Source organism: Neolamprologus brichardi, chromosome 17 (assembly GCF_056152115.1).
Source record: "Neolamprologus brichardi isolate AB-2024 chromosome 17, ASM5615211v1, whole genome shotgun sequence".
NCBI lineage: Eukaryota > Metazoa > Chordata > Actinopteri > Cichliformes > Cichlidae > Neolamprologus > Neolamprologus brichardi.
The window spans coordinates 37,796,622-37,821,078 of NC_142120.1; the positions used below are offsets into that span (position 1 = coordinate 37,796,622).

A 24,457-nucleotide genomic window follows, 5' to 3' on the forward strand; every position below is an offset into this window, starting at 1 on the left:
TCTGTATTATTACTTTGTCTCATTTCCTCCTCACCTGTTGTGTCTCTTCGGTCTTTCTCAGACATTGACGAGTGCTCCTTTGAGAGAACCTGTGATCACACATGCATCAACTACCCTGGCAGCTTTGAGTGCTTGTGCAACAAAGGATACATCCTGTACGGTCTGACTCACTGTGGAGGTGAGTGTCAGTTCAGATTTGTTTCCCAGAGAAAGAGAAGAATACATGAAACACAACAAGATGATGAAACTGACTTTTTAACACAGTTTTTATCTAGTCTTAGACAATCTATAGGATCCGTTCGTTTGTGTATAGGTGTGAAGAAAAGGAAACATAGAAACAGCAGGTAGAGTTGGAGGAGCTGGAGTGACAAGACTGGAAATGAGGATATCAGAGGGAAAACTACAGGCCAGGCTGAGATGGTGTAGATATATTGGGCAAAGGGTGTTTAATATATGTGGCGACCCCTAAAGGGAGCAGCTGAGAGAAGAAGAAAAAGTTCCTCAAACAGCAACAAGAGAACAAGAGCTATGAATGAAGTCAGACAAATCACATTTCATTGAAAATTACAGAAATCCCCCAACATCAAAACAATGACAGCAGAAGTAACATTAATAATCTGTAACAGGGCCATTTGCCAAGATGTGCAGTGAGCTCTTCAGTTTGATGTGTTTGCTTGTTGTGATGGTCAAAGATGACCATGATCTCAGTATGCAGTGCTTAGTACGTCCTTTGACCAGTACTAATGCTCGTCAAAGGAAGTACAGCTGGTAAAGCACTGGCAGGGCCACTAATGCGTGACACAATAGCTCTAATCTGACGGAAGGCTAAAAACACAATGCTGTGTGTGCTAGAAAGGCATCGAGACACACAGGAAATGACAGCCTGCTGTGTAAGGGCTGTGTTTTATATACTGAAGGTCATGACGATGCACGTACTCTGCTGGTATCACCTGTAAAGGGCATGAATCACACAGCAATGGAAAAAGGTCATTTAATTTTTGAAAAGGTAGCAAAGCTGTCTAAGGAGCCTGGATAGAAACGGTTCTTGAAGACGTTTCAGCTCTCACCCAAGAAGCTTCTGAGAACTAAAGACAGGAAACATCTAAGCAGAGAAGTAAGCTGTGAAAGCAGGAAAAAATAGTGACAACACTGAAGCGCTTTGGTGTTCTGAAGGCAGATGTTTTCACCTTTAGCAGCTTTAGATATCATGTCCCTAAGAGGCAGTTACGTATGTACAGTAGGGAGAGAGGCTAGATTCTCTACAGTTTGAGGCAATGAACAGACTTGTAAAATGGACAAAGAGTCCTTGAGAAATGTAAAACTTAGTCAAGATTTCGGGTTGATGTGTGATTTGGAACGGAGAACTTTGTAAGTAAATTGTACTCTGTGGGCAGAGTTTAGTGTCTTCTAGGGCCGTTAATCCTAAAGTGCTGGTACATGGCTGGTCTCTAACTTACTTCTCTTTCCTTTCATTTCCACTGCATGATGTCCAATAATACCATCCATCCTTTTCAGGGTCGCGGGTGGCGCTGGAGCCTATCCCAGCTGTCATAGGGCGAGAGGCGGGTACACCCTGGACAGGTCGCCAGCAGGGCCTGTCCAATAATACCCTCAAATATAAATAATAAGAAGGAGAGATTTAAAAAAACCCAAAGAACACAGAATGAAACTCCAGGATGACGTTCATGTTTAACTGCTGCTAAATTAACCTGAAACAATAGACAGAGTCTAAAATGACCTTTAAGCCATATTCACCTGCAACCTTTCCTTAAAGAGCACTAAGAGTGTTGCATAACTCAATCCATCAATTTTCCTAAGTGTTGATCCAGCTAAGAGTTGTGCTGGGAGTGAGGGGGTGTGGGTGGGGGGCTTGCCTGGAGCCTATCCCAGCTATTACAGGGTGGGAGGTGGGATACACCCTGTACAAATCGCCTCTCCTTCGCGGTGCATGAAATCCATTAGACGTGAAAGCTGAAAAGTGAAACGCCAACACACGTGCTGTAATCCTGTCTTTGTCTTAGACATCGATGAGTGCAGCATCAACAACGGCAGCTGTGAGCACGGCTGCATAAACACCCAGGGCAGCTACGAGTGTGTGTGTCCACCTGGACAGAAGCTCCACTGGAACAAGAAAGATTGCATCGGTAAGCAGCAGCCCACACACACCTGTGTGTACGTTTGTGAATGTGCGAGGCGGACAGATCACACAACAGAAGTGATATGACTCTGTACTCCTCAGAGGGAGTGAAATGTCTGCCCAATGGGAAGCCAGCACCTCGAGCCCAGCTAACCTGCATCAAGAGCGGAGGAGCTGAGGTCTGCTCACTGTCCTGTCCCTCCAATGCCCTCTTCCTCGCAGGTGTGCACAAACACACTCATGTTGGCGTCTCATGGCAGAACACAGTGTTTCCTATTAATCATGTATTTTTCTATTTTTGTCTGTGAACTTTTGGGGCTGTGATGTTCAGATTTGTACCAGGACGTGTTCTATATGTAGGAGTAGGGATGGGTATCGTTTAGGTTTTATCCGATACCAGTGCCAAACTGGTACTTTTGAAACGGTGCCGGTGCTTAAACGGTGCTCGAACCGGTGCTTAAACGGTGCTCGAACCGGTGCTCGAACCGGTGCTTAAAGAATGGAAAACACAAAATTGGTCCAAAAACCTCTCATGTTCAGCTGTTTTTTTGTAAAAAGATAACAATGTTAGCCTTTTCTGCAGCTATGGGGCATATATGGTATCACTCTTGGCTGGAAGCAGTGCTTAAACAATGGAAAAAACACAAACTTTGTCCAAAAACCTCTCATGTTTAACTGTTTTCCACTTTTTCTTTGGTCATTTTAGCCTTTTTGGCCAGAGTGAAGGGAGTATCTGCCATCAAACAAGAAGACAGCCGCATGTAGCTATGATGGTGTTTGCTAGTTCACCTTACATGCATTAATGTAATAACGTGGTTAGCCTACTCAACGTAAATTACACACCAACAACATTAAGCTACTCACGCAGAGAAGAACGGCTGCTGCTGCATCATCATCATCATCATTTCTGCTACACTGGCAGGGCTAGGGGCCAGGACTCTCCTCTTCGGGTTTTTGGGGGATGTTGCTAACTCCGGGTCTGATAACAGGCACCACACCCACAGTAGATGTGCTCGGTGTGAGGTCTCGCAGCAAGCTATCAAATACGGCGCATTTCTCGGCTTTTAACAAAACGCTATGCGTCGCCAGGTGTTTCATCAGATTTGAGGTGTTACCTCCTTTCACAGTATCACAGTATCAGCTTAAAGCACTTGTTGCAGCTGCTGAGTTTGCATCTTTTGCTGTGAAGTACAGCCAGACTTTGACCACTTCGCCTTGGGCGTTTTTAATCTGTAGCTCTGCTCTAAAAGAACGTACGTACCTGGACCCGCCTACTATCCTCGGAAACGTAAAATGATTGGCTGGAATTCAAAGTGTATCACAGCTCAGGAAAAAAAAAGCACCGAAATGTGCTGCTTTTCGGTCTGGTTACTACCGTTTATGACAGAACCGGTGCCATCATGGCACCGGATACCGGTACCCATCCCTATGTAGGAGCTTGGCTTTTTGGGTTTTCCTTTTCATCTGTCGACCGCAAATGTTTAATGCTGACACAACTTATATTCATGCATTTTTTTCAGTCCATTAAATGGTTGTTTGGTGCAAATGAATTTGTAATTGGAATCTGTAAATCTGTAAAGAAACTGATTGAAAAAATGAAGAAAACCCAAAGCAAACTTGCGCTGAATATGTATTAAAAACAGGAAGGATCACAAACAAGTCTGCAGAAAGTCAGACAGGAAGGAGAGAGCAATTGTTAACCTGCTGTCAGCTTCATTTGTAGCTTCAAAATGATTAATTGTTAATCTAATCTATAACTAATCCTAAAAACTAAAGATTAATTAACAGTTTTATTTATATAGCACAACAGTAAAAACTCTACATTAACATGGTGATTGTCATCGATGGTTTTTTATTCTCTGTAGTTTTCTCTCTGAATGATCTTGAGGCAGACGCACAGGGACCTGTGCTGCATGTTGGAAACAGTCCTTTGTGCTGCTCTGGTGCAGCATGTGTTGCTGCCCTCTGGTGGTCTGTCTGTGCCATTCCCCTCTTGATGAAGCTTGTGCTCTTTAGTGCCATATTTGTGGATTCTTTAGGGGCCTCTGTGCTCAGACTGATGTGTTTTTCACTCAGAGAGGTTTTGCTGGCTTCACCCATCCTTCCTCTTTGCTGGCACCCCAGCCTCTCCTCCTGCAATAGTACTTAACACACATCTGTAAATCGATTGCATTCTTCGATCATGCCAATTTTTCCACAGCATGGCTGTCGCTTCGTTTTACTTGGCAGCTATTGTGTGAGAATGATGGATCGCTCTCAGGCATGAAGTGAAATATTTGTTTTTGTGTCTTTTATGAGTACATCTTAATTTAAGGAGGAATGAGCCATGTAAATTCCTGTGGCTGAAAGGAGCCCGGGCTCTTTTTTAATCCCTCACTTCTCCGTCCAAATGCATCTTTGTCTCTACGTGTATTAACAGAGAAAAGCATGGCTCATAGATCTTTCATCTGGGTCTTCATTTCACAATCAAAGTTTAAGGTCACATTTTTGTTTATACCACTAAACATCTACAAAACTTGACTTAATAATGTTGACAAATGTGCCTTTGGCCATCCTATGAAACATACAACGGGAGTCCTAACCTGTTCTCATCATCAGGTTTTGGTTTTCTTTGGTCACATGTTCTGCGTTGTTGTTTCTCACAGACTCAGAGAACAGCTACACACTGAGCTGCGGCGTGCCCGTCCAGCCTGGTAAACCTCCTCAGAAGAGGAACGTCACCACGGCTGTACCCGCCTGTGCCGGTACAGTAAACATAATGGGACACAGTAGGTGCAGATCAGTGATGGGACTTCTATAGTCCCTGCACATGTACTGACTCTACAAAATATTATTTTTGATTTGCTTCGTCTCCACTTGAGAAACTGTTTTTACACAAATTACTCATTAAGTTCTGGTAGCATTTATTATTTTCAGCAAAAATTTTCTGGCACAACTTCACCTGCTTCCAAGGTGCATGGAGAGGATGAAAGAATTCACAAAGCAGGAACTCCAGCAACACTTGAGGGAAGATGAACAACTTTAATAATCGACCAACGTGTTTCAGCTTGTGGTCACCTGATGAAGGCCACATCAGGGTCACCTGATGGGTCACCATCAGGGTCACCTGATGAAGGCCACATCAGGTGACCCTGATGAAGCTTGTGGCCTTCATCAGGGTCACCTGATGTGGCCTTCATCAGGTGACCCTGATGGTGACCCTGATGAAGGCCACAAGCTTCATCAGGGTCACCTGATGTGGCCTTCATCAGGGTCACCTGATGGGTCACCATCAGGGTCACCTGATGAAGGCCACATCAGGGTCACCTGATGGGTCACCATCAGGGTCACCTGATGAAGGCCACATCAGGTGACCCTAATGGTGACCCATCAGGTGACCCTGATGTGGCCTTCATCAGGGTCACCTGATGTGGCCTTCATCAGGTGACCCTGATGGTGACCCTGATGAAGGCCACATCAGGTGACCCTGATGGTGACCCTGATGGTGACCCTGATGAAGGCCACATCAGGTGACCCTGATGGTGACCCTGATGGTGACCCTGATGTGGCCTTCATCAGGTGACCACAAGCTGAAACACGTTGGTCTATTATTAAAGTTGTTCATCTTCCCTCAAGTGTTGCTGGAGTTCCCGCTTTGTGAGCATTTATTATTTTAGCACTTATCTTAATTGCAGGTAGTTAGGAGGCAGTAGCTGGTACATTTGTACTGAAAATACAACATCCATCCATAAATACATAATAATCCATACATAAATAAGCATAATTTACAACTACATGCAAGATTACTAACTGGGCCTGAGACCACATTTCTGTTATATTTTTATCTTCCTGTTGAATTTGGAATTTAGCTTAAAATCTTGAATGATCAGGTCCTGTCATATCTCAGTGTATTATACTAACAGAGGAGTTTACTCTGCAGGTTTACTGGTGACTAAAGTTTCCAAAAGTAGAGCGGGAGGCAGAGAGTAACAAAATGAAATAACAGAATATGTTATGAGTTACCAAATATAACGAAATAGCTCTAATTATGTGCTGCAGTAAACTGCTGGGGGCTTCCCATGATGCACTGAGCAAGTTCTTCTTCACTTGCCTCTTTTTCACTCTGAGTTTGTTCACACACTTAACAAGACCAAAAACATACACATATACACACAACAAATGTGCAACAAATAGCAAATGAGCAGTTATGTGATGGCTGCAGCGTCCTATAAATGATCAAATAAAGAGTTCATTTGTAAAGTGATCTTGAGTTAACAGCTTATGTTGTTCTGTATGAATAGACACATTGGCACCACCCATCAAGCAGAAGGCCAGGTTTAAGATCAAAGATGCCAAGTGTCACCTGAAGCCCCGCAACAAGGAGAAACACCGAGACGTATCCAAGCAGAACATCCAAGGTGACGAACCGTCATATTTAATCAGCAGCATCTGGCACTGATATTATACTGGCGTTTATAGCCCAGGCTAAATTTGATCTTCTTCACTGTTGTTTGGTTGCCTGAAAGGAGGCCAGTTCCCCTGCACCGACGACTGCCAGGTAACTTTTGTCAACCTCAAGTGTGACTCATCTAAGAAGCGCCGGCGAGGACGCAAATCTCCTTCAAAGGAGGTTTCACACATTACCGCTGAGTTTGAGATGGAGATGAAGGAGGAAGATGCCTCAGGTGTGGTGATCCTTCTTAACTCTGCTTTGAATATAATCGACACAGAAACATTAAATCTACAGAGAAATCAAATATTTATGATCGAAATTTATACCCGGACATTAAAAATGGACAAATGTGGTCTGAATGTTGTTTGCTCAGAGTCGTGTAACGTGGACTGTGTGCGAGAGAGAATGAAGCAGAGGCTGCAGAGTGCCATGAGGACACTCAGAAAGTCCATCACCAAACAGCAGTTCTACATCCAGTTCTCTGGGACCGAATATGAAGTGGCCCAGAAGCCACCTAAGGCGGCAGAGGGTGCTGAGGCCTGCAGCACAGGACAAGTCCTCAGAGATGGAAAGTGTGGTATGTTTCCAGCTGAAAGAGTTGACTGGGTGTTACTGTTTCCTCAGGATCTATCGAGCTAACTTGTGTATTTCTTCTCAGTGAGCTGTGGTGTGGGGACATTTTATAGTGGGGAGCAAGAGCAGTGTGTCCAGTGTCCCCCTGGGACATACCAGGACACGGTGGGACAACTTTCCTGTGAGCCATGTCCCAGTACTGAAGGACAGGGAATCGCTGGTGCCAAGAATGTGTCCCAGTGTGGAGGTAATTCCCATTTTTTCCTCACTAATACTGAGATTGTTTCCATTTTATAATGTCAGGAAATCTGGATATTAATGTTAATGTTGTAGAAAGAAGAAATTAAATGTTTCTCTCTATCATCCCCTCAGGTCAGTGTCCAGTCGGTCACTTTTCTGATGATGGTTTCCGCCCATGCCAGCCCTGCGCACTGGGCTTCTACCAGCCAGAACCAGGCCGTGTCCTGTGCTTCCCCTGTGGAGGAGGCCTCATGACCAAGTATGAAGGATCTGTGTCCTTCAGGGACTGTGAGGCCAGAGGTGTGTCTTTTGTTCTTTTTGTGGTTTATTTGAAGATACTTGTTGGAATTGCTTTTATAGCGCAAGTTCAGTTCAAATAATACACAACAATAAACAACACAATTAAAATAGAAGTGCCAGTAAGGACTGAGTTCCCTGACAGTGTGCCAGAAACATTTGATCAAAGTCTTGTTTCACAACTTTACCAAACTTCTTTTTGCTTCAGCAAAAATCATGTCATGTATTCAGGTCAGTCCACACTGAGATAAGTAAAGTGTATTTAGAAATTTAGCATGTTCATCCACTGATGATCCTAGAGCAGCGGTCTCCAACCTTTTTTGCGCCATGGACCGGTTTATGCCCGACAATATTTTTATGGACCGGCCTTTAAGGTGTCGCGGATAAATACAACAAAATAAAACTAGTACCGAAAAAAAGAAGATTCATAACACACGTGAAAAGACCCAGGAAAACCGAGTAAACGATAAAAACGATAACAAAATAACGCTGAAAACTGATAAAAACCCTGAAAACCAGACATTTCACACCTGAGCCTCAACTCTCGCGGCCCGGTACCAAACGACTCACGGACCGGGGGTTGGGGACCGCTGTCCTAGAGGATGAAACCACTATTTTTGTTTGTTTATGCTGAACTTCTTGTGTTTAAGACCAAATATCTGGAAAATTTCATGACACTAGCAAATGAGAATATTAATGATGCGTTTAGCTGATTCACACTGATTCTGTGGCTCGTTCTCTTAATGTTTGGTCATGTTTGACTGAATCTGTGATGAACACTATCATAAAGGAGAGCGATGTCTGAATGACACAATGCCGTCACTTTAATGGGTTAATAAAGGCACATAACTAAGGCCCATAGTGCTCAGATGTGTTGAGATGGAACTCGGTACAAACTGATTTTGTTTAGTGAGTGTGCAGTTCAGTGTTGTCTTTGTGTGTCTACTCTTTAATAGAGTTGTACTGTGTGCACACTTACCCTTACCTTTCCTCAGTGCACTGTGCTCCCGGGCATTACTACAACTCCAGCACCCACCGCTGCATCCGGTGCCCAGCAGGCACCTACCAGTCAGAATCCAGCCAGAACTACTGCATCACCTGCCCGGGCAACACCACCACCGACTTCGACGGTGCTACCAACGTCTCCCAGTGCAAAAGTAAAGCTGCCCACTATTACCCATCGAAGTATATCACAATATTGTTGGCATTGGTTGAAATACTCCAAAGGGTTTCTACAATTTTGTCCTTAGACCAGGTGTGTGGAGGGGAGCTGGGAGAGTACACAGGCTACATCGAGTCTCCTAACTACCCTGGAGATTACCCATCCAACGTGGACTGTGTGTGGATGATAAATCCACCACACAAGAGACGCATCCTCATTGTGGTGCCAGAGATTTTCCTCCCCATTGAGGATGAATGTGGAGACGTGCTGGTCATGAGGAAGAGCGGTAAACAGAAATATGAATGTAGAGAACTGATGAACTTATTGACTTCACGTTTCTTTAACCCTTTAAAGCCGGTCAGAGCTGCACGCTCAGTTTTACGTAACTATTTTTAAATCCCTGTTGAACCGGAACCATGTAAGCTAGCGCGATAACTTTTTTTGCATATGAAACCAGAGGAGTTGTACTTACATCTTATACCATCAGCTTGTCCTCGGTCACAGTTTCCTTCCACATATAGCTTTGCAAAACTGCATAAAAAGCACTTGCAGCACTTTACTTTGCCGATCCGATCAGCTGTTCATAACACTTCCTACATTGAAAAAGACGTCAACGCGAACTATCGCATGTCCGCCATTTCCTGCCCGAAACAGGAAGTGACATCATTTCCGCAGAAAATGTAGTTTTTTACTTGTAGGCCTTAAAAGCCTATACTGGTGTTTTTATAAGTCATGTTTGACTTTATGCTTTTCTGAATAGTTTCTGGGATGCTTAGAACTCAAATTGCTTAAAATAGTTTATTTTGATGCACATGCTGGTTTCTTTGCAAATTTGCATCATAGGATTGTTTTTCATTTTTCCTGCAGTATAAAAAAATTGGTGTATCTCCAAAATAAAACTATGAAGACACTCAAAATAAATTTCCTGTTGTTGTAAACTATTTTTTGCAACTTTTTTGTATTTAAAGTTTTGAGGGATAAGCCTCTTAAATTTCTCCAAGTAGAAATATATGTAAAAAAAAAACAAAAACGATTTTCAATTTTTTTGTAGTTTATTGCACTTTTTTGCAATTTATGTAATTACTATGCACTTAATGCAGACATATTATTAAATTTTAGGCTGTAATGGTTGTATTGATGTATAGAAACTTGAAATGCTCCCAAAAATGGCTCCACAGCAGGTAAAAAAATAATATAAGCTCTGGCGGACTTGGTTCTATGGTCTTAAAGGGTTAAATGAAGATGCAAAAGTGTGCCTGCTTGTGTGTTTTGCACAGTGATAGGGTCGGCAGTGCCTGTAAGAAAGTATATGGCACTGTGGTTCTTTCCTAAATGCTTACCTGTGAACAGTGACTTCAATGATGCTGCCATGTCCAGTGGCACAGTATGTCATGCTGTGACAACACCTGAGCTTTCAAAGGAGCTTGCAAAGAAAAGCGTCTGGACTTCTTTAAGTTACTTGAAGACGTTTCACCTCTCATCCGAGAGGCTTCTTCAGTTCTAAGGTCAAATGGTGAAGAGTCCCAGATATAACCCTAGTGGGAGTTTCCCCCCACAGAGGGACAAAAGGACCCCCTGATGATCCTCTAATCGCCTGAGCCAAGGTGTGGAACTGGGTGTGGGTCCCAATCAGCCAGAGTTTCGGGTGGGTTCATTGTGAAACCTGGCCCCACCTTATCATGCGAATTCCTGAGGTCAGATGGCCCAGGGTGTGAGTGGGCGTTAAGGCGTCTGGGAAGGGATCTCAAAACTGGATTATAGATGGCAGAGAGTTGGTGTCGTAAACCACCGCCTCTGTTCAAAGATGGTCGCTCACAGTGGACATAGATGGCTTCTTTCACTCCTCTTTCAAACCATCTGTCCTCTCTGTCCAAAATGTGAACATTGGCATCCTCGAAAGAGTGACCTTTGACCTTTAGATGCAGATGGACAGCTGAATCTTGTCCTGTGGAGGTCGCTCTTCTGTGTTGTGCCATGCGCTTGTGAAGTGGCTGTTTGGTCTCTCCAATGTAGAGGTCTGGGCATTCCTCGCTGCACTGTACGGCATACACCACATTGTTAAGTCTGTGTTTTGGAGTTTTGTCTTTCGGGTGAACCAGTTTTTGTCTGAGTGTGTTGCTGGGTCTGAAGTACACCGGGATGTCATGCTTGGAGAAAACCCTCCTGAGTTTCTCTGATACACCGGCTACATAGGGGATGACAATGTTGTTGCGCCTGTCCTTCTTATCCTCTCTCGCTGGTGTCTGATCTTCTTTTCTGTGCCTCTTTGCTGACTTTAAAAACGCCCATTTAGGATAGCCGCACGTTTTGAGTGCTTCCTTTACGTGTGTGTGTTCCTTCTTTTTCCCTTCAGGCTTAGAGGGAACATGTTCTGCCCGGTGGTGTAGGGTCCTAATTACTCCAAGTTTGTGTTCCAGAGGGTGATGGGAGTCAAACAGGAGGTACTGGTCCGTGTGTGTGGGCTTCCGGTAAACTTCGATGTTGAGGTTGCCATTCTCTTCAATGTGCACAGCGCAGTCCAGGAAAGGCAAACAGTCGTCCTTCGTGTCTTCCCTGGTGAGCTTGATGTTTTTATCCACAGCGTTGATGTGCGCAGTGAAGGATTCCACTTCTTGTGTCTTGATTTTGACCCAGGTGTCGTCTACATATCTGTACCAGTGGCTGGGTACTCTTCCTTTGAAAGAGCCAAGAGCCTTGCTTTCCACTTCCTCCATGTAAAGGTTGGCTACAATAGGTGACACGGGGGAGCCCATGGCACAGCCATGTTTTTGTCTGTAATAGCCTTCGTTGTATTTGAAATATGTGGTGGTGAGGCAGAGGTCTAACAGTGTGCAAATCTGATCGGGTGTGAAGTTGGTCCTGTCCTCCAAGGAGTTGTCTTCTTGTAGTCGTTTTCTGACAGTCTCCACTGCCTCCGTGGTGGGTATGCAAGTGAAGAGAGAGACTACATCAAAGGACACTATGGTTTCATCTGGATCCAGGGTAAGTTTCTGGACCTTGTCAGTGAAATCGGTGGAGTTCTTGATATGGTGTGGGGTGTTCCCCACGAGAGGAGCAAGGATGGTAGCAAGGTGTTTTGCAATGTTATAAGTGGCTGAGTTTATGCTACTGACTATGGGTCTGAGTGGGACAGCTTCCTTGTGGATTTTTGGAAGTCCGTAAATGCAGGGTATGGCATCCCCTGGGTAAAGGCGGTGATAAGTAAGGCGGTCAATGATTGGCCTGAAGGGAAAAAGAAGGAACACACACATGTAAAGGAAGCACTCAAAACGTGCGGCTATCCTAAATGGGCGTTTTTAAAGTCAGCAAAGAGGCACAGAAAAGAAGATCAGACACCAGCGAGGGAGGATAAGAAGGACAGGCGCAACAACATTGTCATCCCCTATGTAGCCGGTGTATCAGAGAAACTCAGGAGGGTTTTCTCCAAGCATGACATCCCGGTGTACTTCAGACCCAGCAACAAACTCAGACAAAAACTGGTTCACCCGAAAGACAAAAACGCCAAAACACAGAGTTAACAATGTGGTGTTTGCTGTACAGTGCAGCGAGGAATGCCCAGACCTCTACATTGGAGAGACCAAACAGCCACTTCACAAGCGCATGGCACAACACAGAAGAGCGACCTCCACAGGACAAGATTCAGCTGTCCATCTGCATCTTAAGGATAAAGGACACTCTTTCGAGGATGCCAATGTTCACATTTTGGACAGAGAGGACAGATGGTTTGAAAGAGGAGTGAAAGAAGCCATCTATGTCCACTGTGAGCGACCATCTTTGAACAGAGGCGGTGGTTTACGACACCAACTCTCTGCCATCTATAATCCAGTTTTGAGATCCCTTCCCAGACGCCTTAACGCCCACTCACATCCTGGGCCATCTGACCTCAGGAATTCGCATGATAAGGTGGGGCCAGGTTTCACAATGAACTCACCCGAAACTCTGGCTGATTGGGACCCACACCCAGTTCCACACCTTGGCTCAGGCGATTAGAGGATCATCAGGGGGTCCTTTTGTCCCTCTGTGGGGGGACACTCCCACTAGGGTTATATCTGGGACTCTCCACCATTTGACCTTAGAACTGAAGAAGCCTCTCGGATGAGAGGTGAAACGTCTTCAAGTAACTTAAAGAAGTCCAGACGCTTTTCTTTGCAAGCTCCTTTGACTACGATGACCTGGATGACTGAGAACCTTCACAGACACCTGAGCTTTAGGTCATTCCACATGCTCCAAGAAAAACAAGCTCTAGCAGATTCTAACTGTGCTGTGTGCTGTGTCTTCAGCCCATCCCACCTCTATCACCACTTACGAGACGTGTCAGACCTACGAGCGTCCCATCGCCTTCACCTCCCGCTCCCGTAAGCTCTGGATCCAGTTCAAGTCCAACGAGGGGAACAGCGGCAAAGGCTTCCAAGTTCCGTACGTCACCTACGATGGTGAGTCAGCTTCATCGCAGTTCAGTGACAGCCAACCTTAAACGATCTTACAGCTTTTTATTCCACTGCGTTGTGTATTTTCACCCACTGATTTAACCCTGTTGTGCTGCAGAGGACTACCAGCAGCTGATAGAAGACATCGTGCGGGATGGCAGGCTATACGCCTCTGAGAATCACCAGGAGATTCTCAAGGTATGCATGTAATGTGATCATGTTAGCAGCTGATCTTTGTTCCACGGTCAAACACTAACATATAAGGTAAAAAAAATCATCACCTCATAAGATGCTGACAGTGTTTGTATCTTTATTCTCCCCACAGGACAAGAAGCTGATAAAAGCCCTATTTGATGTGCTGGCTCACCCCCAGAACTATTTCAAGTACACAGCAGCAGAGTCCAAAGAGATGTTCCCTCGTTCTTTCATCAAGCTGCTGCGCTCCAAAGTCTCCAGGTTCCTACGACCATACAAATAGACGGGCCCGTCTACGTCCTGGTCAACAACCCTGACATCCTGCATCATTCCAAATCCAGCAAACTAAATGTAACCCAAACCCCCATCCCACTTCTGCCCCGCCTCTGTCTATTCATCCATGTATATTTGAGCTTTCTAACTCGTAAGACATCACTAACAATGGAGCTTTCTGTACAAGGTTTGACCGATAGAGGTTTTTGAAGGCCAGTATTTATATTTTTATACTGTATATTGTATTGATATATTCTTTCTTAAATTTGGAGATTTTGCACTGAACTGTTAACTACCACAGGCATGCTATCTGAGTAAGGGTTTATCTGGCAGTAACAATGAATACATATTTTTCAGTAGAAACAGTACAGTAACTATGGTAATTTACTAATTTAGTAAAATCATCTGGCAAATATTTCCTTTCTCTGAATGTTTTATAGAATGTATATAAAGTGGTGATCAAGTGGAGGATGTGCAGCGAAACAGCAGAGTCCCAACCTGTAGGTACATCCCACATGTCAGTTTGTTTCATCTGCAGGAGCCCCCCCATGCCCAAAAAACTGAAATATTATGAGCAGCTTTGTGGAAAAAAGACGACTCGGTCTATCGACTAGTCTTTCCTGGTCTGTCAGTGCTAGGCTAACCAGCCGTAATCCATTCCTCCACTGTTTTCTGCTTACAACACGACCTTTTCCATCTGTTTTATAGTCGAGCTGATCAGGTGTGAAAAGACCTGTAACTGTACGTCTCTCGCTAAGACTAAAGCCCGAATGCAGAACCCTGTGAAGGTGCAAGGGTGTTATTCCCTGTCAGACTACTTCAAGTACAATATCCTACAAGGTTATGAGAACATAACCAACACAGGCAAACATGTTGGTACTCCAGCTTTAACAAAACCTCATCTGCTCATCCAACTCAAAAACAAAGCAGATTGATCAACATGTAGCTGTTGTTTAAAACATGCATATTAAAAAACTCTAAAAGTCTGAATCGCCTGCTATTACACAGCAGCACTTAACAAAGGCCAGCATCAGCTACCCAGCATATCGGTCAAACTCTGTTTCTTCTTTCCTCACAGTCATTTCCCGTTGTTTGCACATTCTCTAACAACTGTATCCTACAGTCTTTGCTTTCTGTGTTGTTATGTCCTTTTTTAATATTTATACTGAACATTTTGGAACTTGCAGATGTTTTAAAAATGATCTGTGAACAAGCGTGTGGACATACACAGGTGCCCACGCAGAGCACAGCCTGAACTGGATTTCTTTATTGGCCCTGTCGTGCACGAGACAGAGATGAGAAAACAACCAGTGCACTTAAATCAGAAATGTTAAAGTGGTGACATCTAAATCCTTTAAATGCTTTATCCACTGGGGAAAGATTCAATTGGGCAAATTGCAAAATCTACATTGTAATTTTGAGATGAGATAAAACTACCTGCAAGTAACAGATTGTTACGTTATAGAGAAATGTACCTGGTGTAACTAGTATTTGGAACTTTCATTGCACTTGAATTTTATATTTTAAACTGTAGTTACATCTAAGTTACATGTTTTGTTACCTTTTTGTGTTATGTGCCCGGTGTGGTGGAGATAAGAAAAAGAAGCAGCTGTGTCTCCTGTTATTGCTTCCACTCTGTAGCTTGCAGTTACCCTCAAATTTGTCTGAATAACACACACACACACACACACACACAGAGTTAGGTAGGCTGAAGCATCTCAAAGCCTTCGACTGTAGAATAAACTGAAACACAGAAATACAGTGCAAGCGCTGGATTATCCAGCCATGCTGCCATCGCTACAGTACGTGTTTTCACCCCCCCAATCCTACTTCAGCCCTCACATACGTTATATAGCTGCCAGAGAGAAGAAGTGTCTGTAAACGCTTCTTGCATGATGGCATTATACATCACAATATCTACAAGTTTCTAAAATGACTTCAAACAGATGCACACTTTTCCATTAAACAGGAAATGTGAGTGTACTATACTTTTCTTTTATAACAAACTAAACGTTTCTGTGTCATTCCCATTGTTACTAATATATAAACTCCTATAGCGCATATTGAAGATGGACTCTACATCTGCACACTGAGACTGGAGTTGAAAAGCGAGTCAGGAGTGAGTGCAGTGTTGGTCTGAAGGTGAACGTAGTGGCGCGGTCGGAATGAGAAGCATCTCGTGCCCGAGCGTTTGTAGCAACTACAGCTTCCCTGATCTGTGTGTAATTCTGCTCAACAACATGCATGCTGATGGTAACAATGTAAAATCCCTTATCAGTGCTGACATTTTTTTAGAGACTAATGTCCTGATACCTGTGTCATTCTAGTCTTTGTGCTGGGCACAAGGAAGATAAGGGATAGCCATCGCTAAATTGGAGCTTGTCACACTGACGTTCAAATAAATGACCACCTTGATGGTTTTGCTACTTTTGTTCTCAAACACAAATCACTGCTGAGTATTTTTCAAAGTAGAAGCTACGAAACTTTCAGTGCACTATGACAGTTAACTTTACGTGATATAAACTTGCATGGCGTGCAGTTTGCTAGCACGGACCATTTTGAAACTCAGAGGACAGTTACTCAACAGTTTCAGATTTTTTAGTTTCAAATTTGCATTGCCTGTAACGGTCTGTGGAGTGACTTCAGTGTGAATGTCGCAGATAAAATCCAAAGTATTACTTGATGCTCCCCCAGTGTCAACAGTATTGCTAGCTAACTTTAGCTAAGGAAAGCTAGGATGAGCCAGCTAGTGGCTATATTATGTATCATGTGTCTCTGTTAGTGGGTGTGCTGCATTAGCTGTTAGCCAGTGAATGCCCTTTGTCCTCAATGAAATTACTGGGTCAACACGTGAAGGAGCATTCAATACAATGTAACTGTTTCATTTTCAAGTCATTATCAGAAACAGCACAGAAACCAATTCAATAATCTATTAGAATCGATGGTACAAACTCGTTAGTTACGTACTTAGCTGTGCATTTTTGTCTTTGATTTAATGCTCCAAAAACACATGTTCTTGAATGTACGCTACAATACAAGATATTACAAAAACTACAATGAGGGATTTTTAAAGTCTGAAAGTTGATTTTCATAGTGCTCTGAAATGAAACCAGAAGGTAGGAAATCAATCAAAAGACTTTTGCTTTGAAAAACAGTATGCATTTTTGTGAACTACTTGTAATTAATGGGCTGAAGCAAAACCTGCAGTTTGGTCCTGCATGGCACTCACCTGGGATAAACTGGTCAAAGTTTAGGGTTTTTGTCCAGAATTAATTTTTTTTTTTTAAAGTAAGGAAAATAAAAAAATGTATTTTTGCAGTGGCTGAGAATCATCCCTGTACGACAGCTACATGTGGAAATACAGAGTGTCCTCAAGGCTGTTCTCACCAAAATCATTGTGTAATTTCCCAAATTAGTCGTTTTGTTGGATATTCAGCTCCAGGTCAGATATACTGCGGTACGGCCTCCTTCCTGTTCGAGGTGGGTCCTGTTCATGATGAGTGTTATGGAAAAAGTTATATGAAATGCTCTAAAAATTTATAATTGTTTTTTTCTGAGAATGTATTCGGTTGTGAGTGGGTATGAATGTGGTTTATGAGTGTCGACAGAACGTGTGCGTGACTGATTCTTTGTGTGTGAGTCTTTGTGCTGGGCGCCTGTGATAGAAACAGAGGTTGTGTATGTGTACTTTAGTCCATTCTGTAGAGGAATAATTTTAACGTTTGTGTTAGTTGGTTGTATCCAAAGAGAGAAACTGTAACGCAGTGGTGTGCCATTGTTTAGTCCATGAAACTCCAGTACTGAACAAATTAAATAAAATAGTAGCAGAAACCCGATGTGACTTGTCTCGTTTCTGACTGCGAGTGGAATCTTCAGTCGAACAGACTCAGAGGAGAAACGCTCCTATCCGCTCATCTCTTATCTCAGATGTGCTTCTACGTGCTTTGGCACAACCGTCTTCCGGTACACTACCGGAAAATTTAGCTGACACTGCTAATACTGCATTTATCATCAAGTGAAACAATCTGTGCCGCAGATCTGGACACGACATCAGAAGTACGCATCACCATCATCCACACACTATTCCAATTTTATTCAGAGAGGGAGGCGAGATACTTTCATTTTTTTTTCAGTCTCAGAAATTTCCAGTTTCTCTTTAAAAGTTTATCAGATGAAAAATCCAATAATTATAGCAATGTACAGCCTGTCTTACATATTGCCCCACCTACTCCTAATACATGCATTAATTTAAATCTTTTGAATTCATAGCAGAGGGAGTTAACAGTGTCATTTGTTTTTGTAACAGACACAAAGTTACAGGTTGGGTCCTTTGTGAGAGTTGTAACTAAACTGATGTTTGTTCCAGTATTTTAACTTGATAGCATGATGGCCACACACTGTAGTTGCTATATTACAGAATCAGACAGTGTAAAGAGGAGACAGAGGTGGTGGTGTGAATGCTGGAAGTGAGGTTATTTCTAGCCAATCAGTAAGAGAGGATCACATCCATTCTTCTAGAATCAAACCTTTAAGTTGCCTCATAATTACAGTGCCTTGCAACTAATAAAACAACTTCTTTTTAATAAAGCAGCAAACTATTTTCCAGGCTAAATGATGATCTTCCAAATTAAAGAGAGGTGTGCAGGACTTGTGGCACACAGTGATGCTGCAACAGTCAGCTGGTACATCAGCTGCTCTATGCTGATGCTGCAGCAGCTGGACACTATGCTCAGCTTCCACCTCTGTGACGGTTTGTTCACAGGAAACAAGTCTATGCTGGATTTTGTCCAACTCTGCATATACCCAAATAGCCCAGTAGGGGGCACTCAAAGATCTTTAGGTTTCTGGTTTTCTTCTTGTGCATTAAACTCCAAAGTAATGAGGTAAAAGTTACTTTTGCATGCAACAGCTTGTGGATTTACTGACTGGGAATAAAGCACAGAGTATGTGGGCAGTTTTATTTTTCTTAATATTTAGTAATGCAGCTGTGTTCTCACCACGGCTTCATTGTGATTGTTCAAGTGTATTTTCACTTTTTTTTCCTCCACAACCAGCTGTTACCATTGGTTTGCAACTGGGGCTGGACTGGCAATCTGGCATACAAACTGGCATTTGCCTGGTGGGCCTACGCACTGGGCCAATTGGTCAATATAGTTTTTTTCCTCTTTGTTGTTATAATCATGCAGCTTACAGGATGGCGTGAACGCCCCCTAAGCACTGACAGCAGCCCACGGGTTCAGTTTTACTACTGACAGTAGATTGCCCAATTAAATCTCTTAACACAACCGGCCTCTCCCTAACCTTACCTGCTCGTGCACCTTGTGTGACACAGTTTAGTGTTGAAGTGGATCATACAGATAGACAAGGGAGAAAAAGGTGGATCTGCTACGAGAGAAAACAAAACCCGACATGTGGAGCAAAAGGTGGAATGAACATGGTCAGGAAATAGATGGAGATGTAATGGGGAAGGCTTTAGGACACAAGGGATCAAAGGGAGGAAGTAGCAGCGAGTGCTCTTCTTCTCTCTTTGTGCTGTTGAGAAGATTTAGTCCATTCACACACATTGTGATTATTTTGCCCCACAGCAGAGATTCAAGGTACAGATGTTTTTTTTTAAGTCAGCTCTTTTTAATTAAGTTTGATGAAATGTGTCTGATGTTTATTGTACATTGCTTTAGTAGTGATTAAGAGGACAATAATTAAGTTGTGTAGTAAACACAGCAGTCAGTTGGAGGTTTGGTAATTCAATACATTCAACAGATAAAAATGTGGTATTTATGCACTGACATGTAATTTATATCGTATTGTCTCCTGCAGAGCACGCTGCACATCAGATTGTGTTACTGTTTTTCCTCTTCTCCTTTTGTTGCTCTTCACTACTTTATTTTAAAGTAAGAGTTGGATTTTAAAACAGATTCTTTTGTATTTGGGTTTGCTTTTATGTTAACTGGCTCAGGTGCAGCGTTAGTTGGGCAGTGTGCAATGCCGGAGCTGGGGCTCACACATTATAGAAATTAGGCCTTGCATAGGTGCTTTTGGTAAACTGATTTGCTGTGTTGGCTAAGACGAACAGGCACATGGCTCAATACATGAGCGGGGCACAGAAAGGGATGGACAAGAATACCAGAGGCACAAAATACCAGCTACTGGTAGACCGAGCAGTCAGCCGAGACTGCAAGACCAGACTGACCAACCTGTGCACTGCCTGGATTGATTACAAGAAGGCCTGTGACTCAATGCCCCACAGCTGGATACTGGAATGCCTAGAACTGTACAAGATCAACAGGAGCCTGGGAACCTTCATCAGGAACTCAGTGGGGATGTGGTGGACAACACAGAGGCCAACTTCAAGCCCATAGCACAAGTCACCATCGAGTGTGGGATCTACCAAGGAGATGCTCTGTCCCCACTGCTGTTCTGCATAAGCCTGAAGCATCTCAGTGAGATCACTGACAAGACTGGCTACGGATACCGACTACGGGACGGAGCCATCATCAGCCTCCTGTACATCAGGTACCCTGATGGGAGGAAAAAAACTGGCCAAAGGAGGAGATAGAAGCCACTGACATACAGACAAAAGAGCTCCTGACCCTGAGCATGTATGCTAAGTGAAAGGAAGGAGGCCGGAGACTGGTTAGTGTAAGCATGATTAATATATAAAGAAATGATGTTTAATCGTTAATCAAAATGAATCCACAGTTACCCTGTGATCAATCTGCATAAACATTTTAATAGTTTGACAGCACTAATATATATTATATATCAGTGTATACTTCCCTATTAGTATATAGGCTTTTGTAAAAGTTGAGCCTGTGCTAAAGGAAAACTGTTCAAATTCTCTTTGAATTTAAGCGTTTAACACTCTTTGTGTTTATTCTGCATTCACTCATTATATTGCATAAATGTCCGTTACAAGCTTATTAAATAAAGTTGAAAAAATGTAATTACAGCCAGACTATTGATCAAGTAATTGCGATTAATCGCGATTAATTACAGAAAATTGTGAGATCAGTTAATCAGATATTTTTTTTCAATCTATTGACATCACTAATATATACATATATATGTCTGTGTGTGTGTGTGTGTGTGTGTGTGTGTGTGTGTGTGTGTGTGTGTGTGTGTGTGTGTGTGTGTGTGTGTGCGTCTGTGTGTGTGTGTGTGTGTGGGAGGACTAACAAGAAAAAGAGAAACAGTAAAAATACACTTAGACAGTCACATCATGACAGTTCATACAGTCGTGTGAAAGAAGTGTTTGCCTCCTTCCTGATTTCCTATTTTAGTAATAAACACAAACATTTAGAAAGTGCGTGTTGCATTTACTTGTGTTCTTCTTTGTCTAATATTTAAATTTACTTGATGATCTGAAACAAAATAGGAAATCAAGAAGATATCAAACACTTTTTCATGCCACTGTATGTCTAATCTTTAGCATCTCTAATTTTCTTTTTTTGTATTCTTTATTATTGTTATCATTTTTATTTCATTAAGATGAGATGAGATGATGAGATAGCCTTTATTTGTCAGTTGCAGGTCTTTTGCCCACAACCGAGATGACAGACCTTGCTGACCGTACATACAATACACAAACATCACATTGGGGAGACAGGTCAGGCTAGGTAGCGAGGAAAAAAACATGGAAATGTGTAACACAGAAGGATAATACAGGAATGCACAGATATCAACACACCACAGCACAATAAACACAGACAGCAACATGGGAAAGAGTTCCAGTGTGTACATCTGATCTGGGACCGCTGCAATCTTCGACTGCGCCTCCAACTGACCCAATGTCCACATCAGAGGGGAGGTAAGCGTTGGAGGTGGCGTTGGATCCGGGGTAGGGAGGGTGATGCGTCGGTGAGTGCTTATCAGTATCAGTATATGTATGTGTGTGCGTGTCCATAGTTCAGCTGAGACAGTGTCCTTCGCCCTGCCAGGCTAAGTAAACAGTCTTCCAGCCAACCCAGGTGGCCTTGCATGGAATGGGAAGGAACAGACTAAACACAGTCGTTATCAGGGTGTTTTGTTCAGCTCCGGCCTTGTAGCTGGCGCCGAGAGGGTATCCACATGAAGTGATGTTATTTTTTACTTTAGTGCGAACAGCTCATATGAATTTCAAAGCAGTTCTACAGTCCAACACTGGTCTCTTAATCTCCCGTTGGAGAGCCGCGAGCTTCGCCATACTTGCGTTCTGTGATGTTGTCATTTCTTGTGCTCAAGGAGCCGATTTCAGAGAACTCACGGCAGTGTGCCTCCCCGAGATGTCATCCAATTTTGCGCCCAGAGATGTTATTCCGGGCTAGCCCTTCCGAGATGTATCCAGTCTGCAGTCAGAGATCTTATTCTGAGTATTCACAGCAGCCGTAGCCTCTCCAAGATCTTATCCGTGCTGACTCAATGAGCCCATTTTGAGAAACTCACGCCTCTCCCATCGTTCCAATCCCAGCGGGCAGCCTTGTGGGGGTTTGAACAGCCGGTTCCGCTTTCTTAATTCTTCGATAAGTCAGGGCCAAGCCAGCTCCGATCCGCCAGAACCCTGTTACCATGGTTCCAAATAGGTAGATATCTTCAGCACTCAGGCTCACCCAAGCCCAAACTTCTCGTTGAGAAAGGGGTGTCAATTGCATTCAGGGACCAGTTGATTCAATCCATAATTCCTCTTTTAGGTTTTAGAGAACAGACTGTGAGAGAATGTTCCAGGGAAAATACGAAAAAACCACGAGACTAGACAAGGACATAAGCAGGGAAGATAAGGGAGAGGAGAAAAAGTGCGTCCGCCTCCTCCGAGAGCCAAAGAAAGAAGCAACCACTCTAATAAAGCAGAGTGAAAGCCACGGGGTGTAAGAAAACAGTAACATTATTAAATACTAGATAAATAAAACTGCCCATATAGTCTGTGTGTTATTAGTATTATTATAGTCGTATTTCCTGTTGCAAAAATAACTTTTACCACAGTCACTTTAAGTGACTTTGACTCATTATGTGAATTCTGAGTGTAACTGTGAGGTGATTTCTCAAATGAGTACATCATTACTACTGTGTTACAGAACAATGCAATCCCCTATTAGCTCCAATCACATTCTAACTGAATATAACCAATAAACCCCAGAAAGTGGTGAAAATCACACATAAACATGAATTCCTTGTCTTCCTGTTATGTGGCAAAAGAAAGCACAGAGCATGATTATGCAGGGACTGTTGTAATGCTGGATCGCTTTATATCTTACCAGGACTGTCTCAGAAACCTGAGATGTAGATGCATTAATAATATTCCATTTTAAGTTTTATTTATTGAGGTCTTAAAAAGGTCTTAAATAGTAGTGATTATTTCTTAAACCATGCAGGAGCCATACTGCACACTTAAAGAGTTTCAGTGAGAAGCTGTGCAGAGATCAAGAAACATCAAGGAATCTGTAAAATTTAAACACATGAATAAATATTTGGAAAATAATAATTTTCTTTTATTCAACTTTTTGAGAAATATGCACTGTGCAAAGTGCAAAATCAGACTAGGTTGTATTTTCTCTCCAAGTACAATAATGCAGCTGTAATATACTTCAAATGCACATGTGCCTCAGATGCCTTTTATTTTTCAAATAGAAGAGTCTTTCTTGCTGGGTGGGGTTAAGGGTGGCAGGGACAGAGTGGAGCTTCTGGCCCTCTGTAGTCTTTCTATAATGCTTTACTGTATAAATATGAACGTGCAGTGACCTTGGATAAATTATACACATTTCAAGTCACAAAAAGAGACACATTTATCCCACTTTCCTCAGTTTTTGTTTTTTGTGCAGCACTGGAACAGAAATATCCAACATTACTGTTAGTTTGAAATGGAAGCAACAGCAGCAGAGTGAGATAACGCATCATAGCAAGAATACTTTCATTCATTTTTCATTTTGTGTCAAATATGATTGCTTTGACATCATAATTACATCCTCTACTCTTTCAGTCGTCTCACCTCCTCGTGATAAATCAATGTTTTTTTTCCTTCAGTTTCTTCCATTTTAAGAACAATCATTGTAATTCTATCAAATCTATTATATGTGATATAAATGTTAATATATTGCTAATTCTAGTGGCCTGTACCTGACTGGCAGCAGCAGTCTACTTTAATGTTTGAGTTCACAGCCTGTTTATAATATTACTGTAACTGCTGAGCTTCTCTGCTGTTAGTAATTAATCATATTTGACAGGCCGATCTGATATTTCCTACGTGATCTTTCCAGGATGTCCAATCAGCTGCCAGCATCTGCAGGCAAATGCGACTGTGCCAGATGCTAAGATTACTCTCCCTTCGCTGTCTTGTCTCCCTTCCTCAGTCATTTGCTCTTCTGAAAGTTCACTGGCTGTGAAGTGATAAAGACAAGACGGACCGGTTGCTTAGGAAAATGTGATCACTTACATTACACATTTATTGGGTGCATGTAAGGTATGTTATAAATCTGCAAAAATGCAACTTTATTCTCTTTATTTTCGTGCATAATATAGTGTACACTGCATAAACCAGATACTGAACTTTTAATATATATGCAGCCAACATTGTAAGAATTTGAACCATATTTTCTATTTCTTCAGGCTCTACTTCAGCAGAATCAGCCAGAAATGAAGCGTCTCGTCTCCAATTTGGTGATTTTACTGCAGTATTGAAAGAACTGAGAGTGAAGTATGTCTGTGGTTCTCAGTCATCCAGGTCACCGTAGTCTTAACCAGTGTTGGTCAAG

General features: G+C 42.7%; 1 protein-coding gene across 5 annotated transcripts in view; it reads left to right on the forward strand.

Moving 5' to 3' along the window:
• scube1 (signal peptide, CUB domain, EGF-like 1) overlaps positions 1–17,567 on the forward strand; it is a 136,698-nt gene extending 119,131 nt beyond the window's left edge. For 2 of the 5 annotated variants that reach the window (XM_087830467.1, XM_087830470.1), the window contains 14 exons: positions 62–178; positions 2,022–2,144; positions 2,240–2,359; positions 4,783–4,905; positions 6,418–6,534; positions 6,643–6,801; positions 6,943–7,146; positions 7,228–7,389; positions 7,515–7,682; positions 8,675–8,836; positions 8,930–9,127; positions 13,122–13,274; positions 13,387–13,466; positions 13,594–17,567. In XM_087830467.1, the coding sequence (XP_087686593.1) occupies positions 62–178; positions 2,022–2,144; positions 2,240–2,359; positions 4,783–4,905; positions 6,418–6,534; positions 6,643–6,801; positions 6,943–7,146; positions 7,228–7,389; positions 7,515–7,682; positions 8,675–8,836; positions 8,930–9,127; positions 13,122–13,274; positions 13,387–13,466; positions 13,594–13,746 (2,039 nt within the window). In that variant the 3' untranslated portion in view covers positions 13,747–17,567. The remainder of the gene's footprint in view (positions 1–61; positions 179–2,021; positions 2,145–2,239; positions 2,360–4,782; positions 4,906–6,417; positions 6,535–6,642; positions 6,802–6,942; positions 7,147–7,227; positions 7,390–7,514; positions 7,683–8,674; positions 8,837–8,929; positions 9,128–13,121; positions 13,275–13,386; positions 13,467–13,593) is intronic. The other 3 variants (XM_087830469.1, XM_087830471.1, XM_087830468.1) reach the window with 2 other exon arrangements.
• The last annotated feature ends 6,890 nt before the right edge of the window (positions 17,568–24,457 follow it).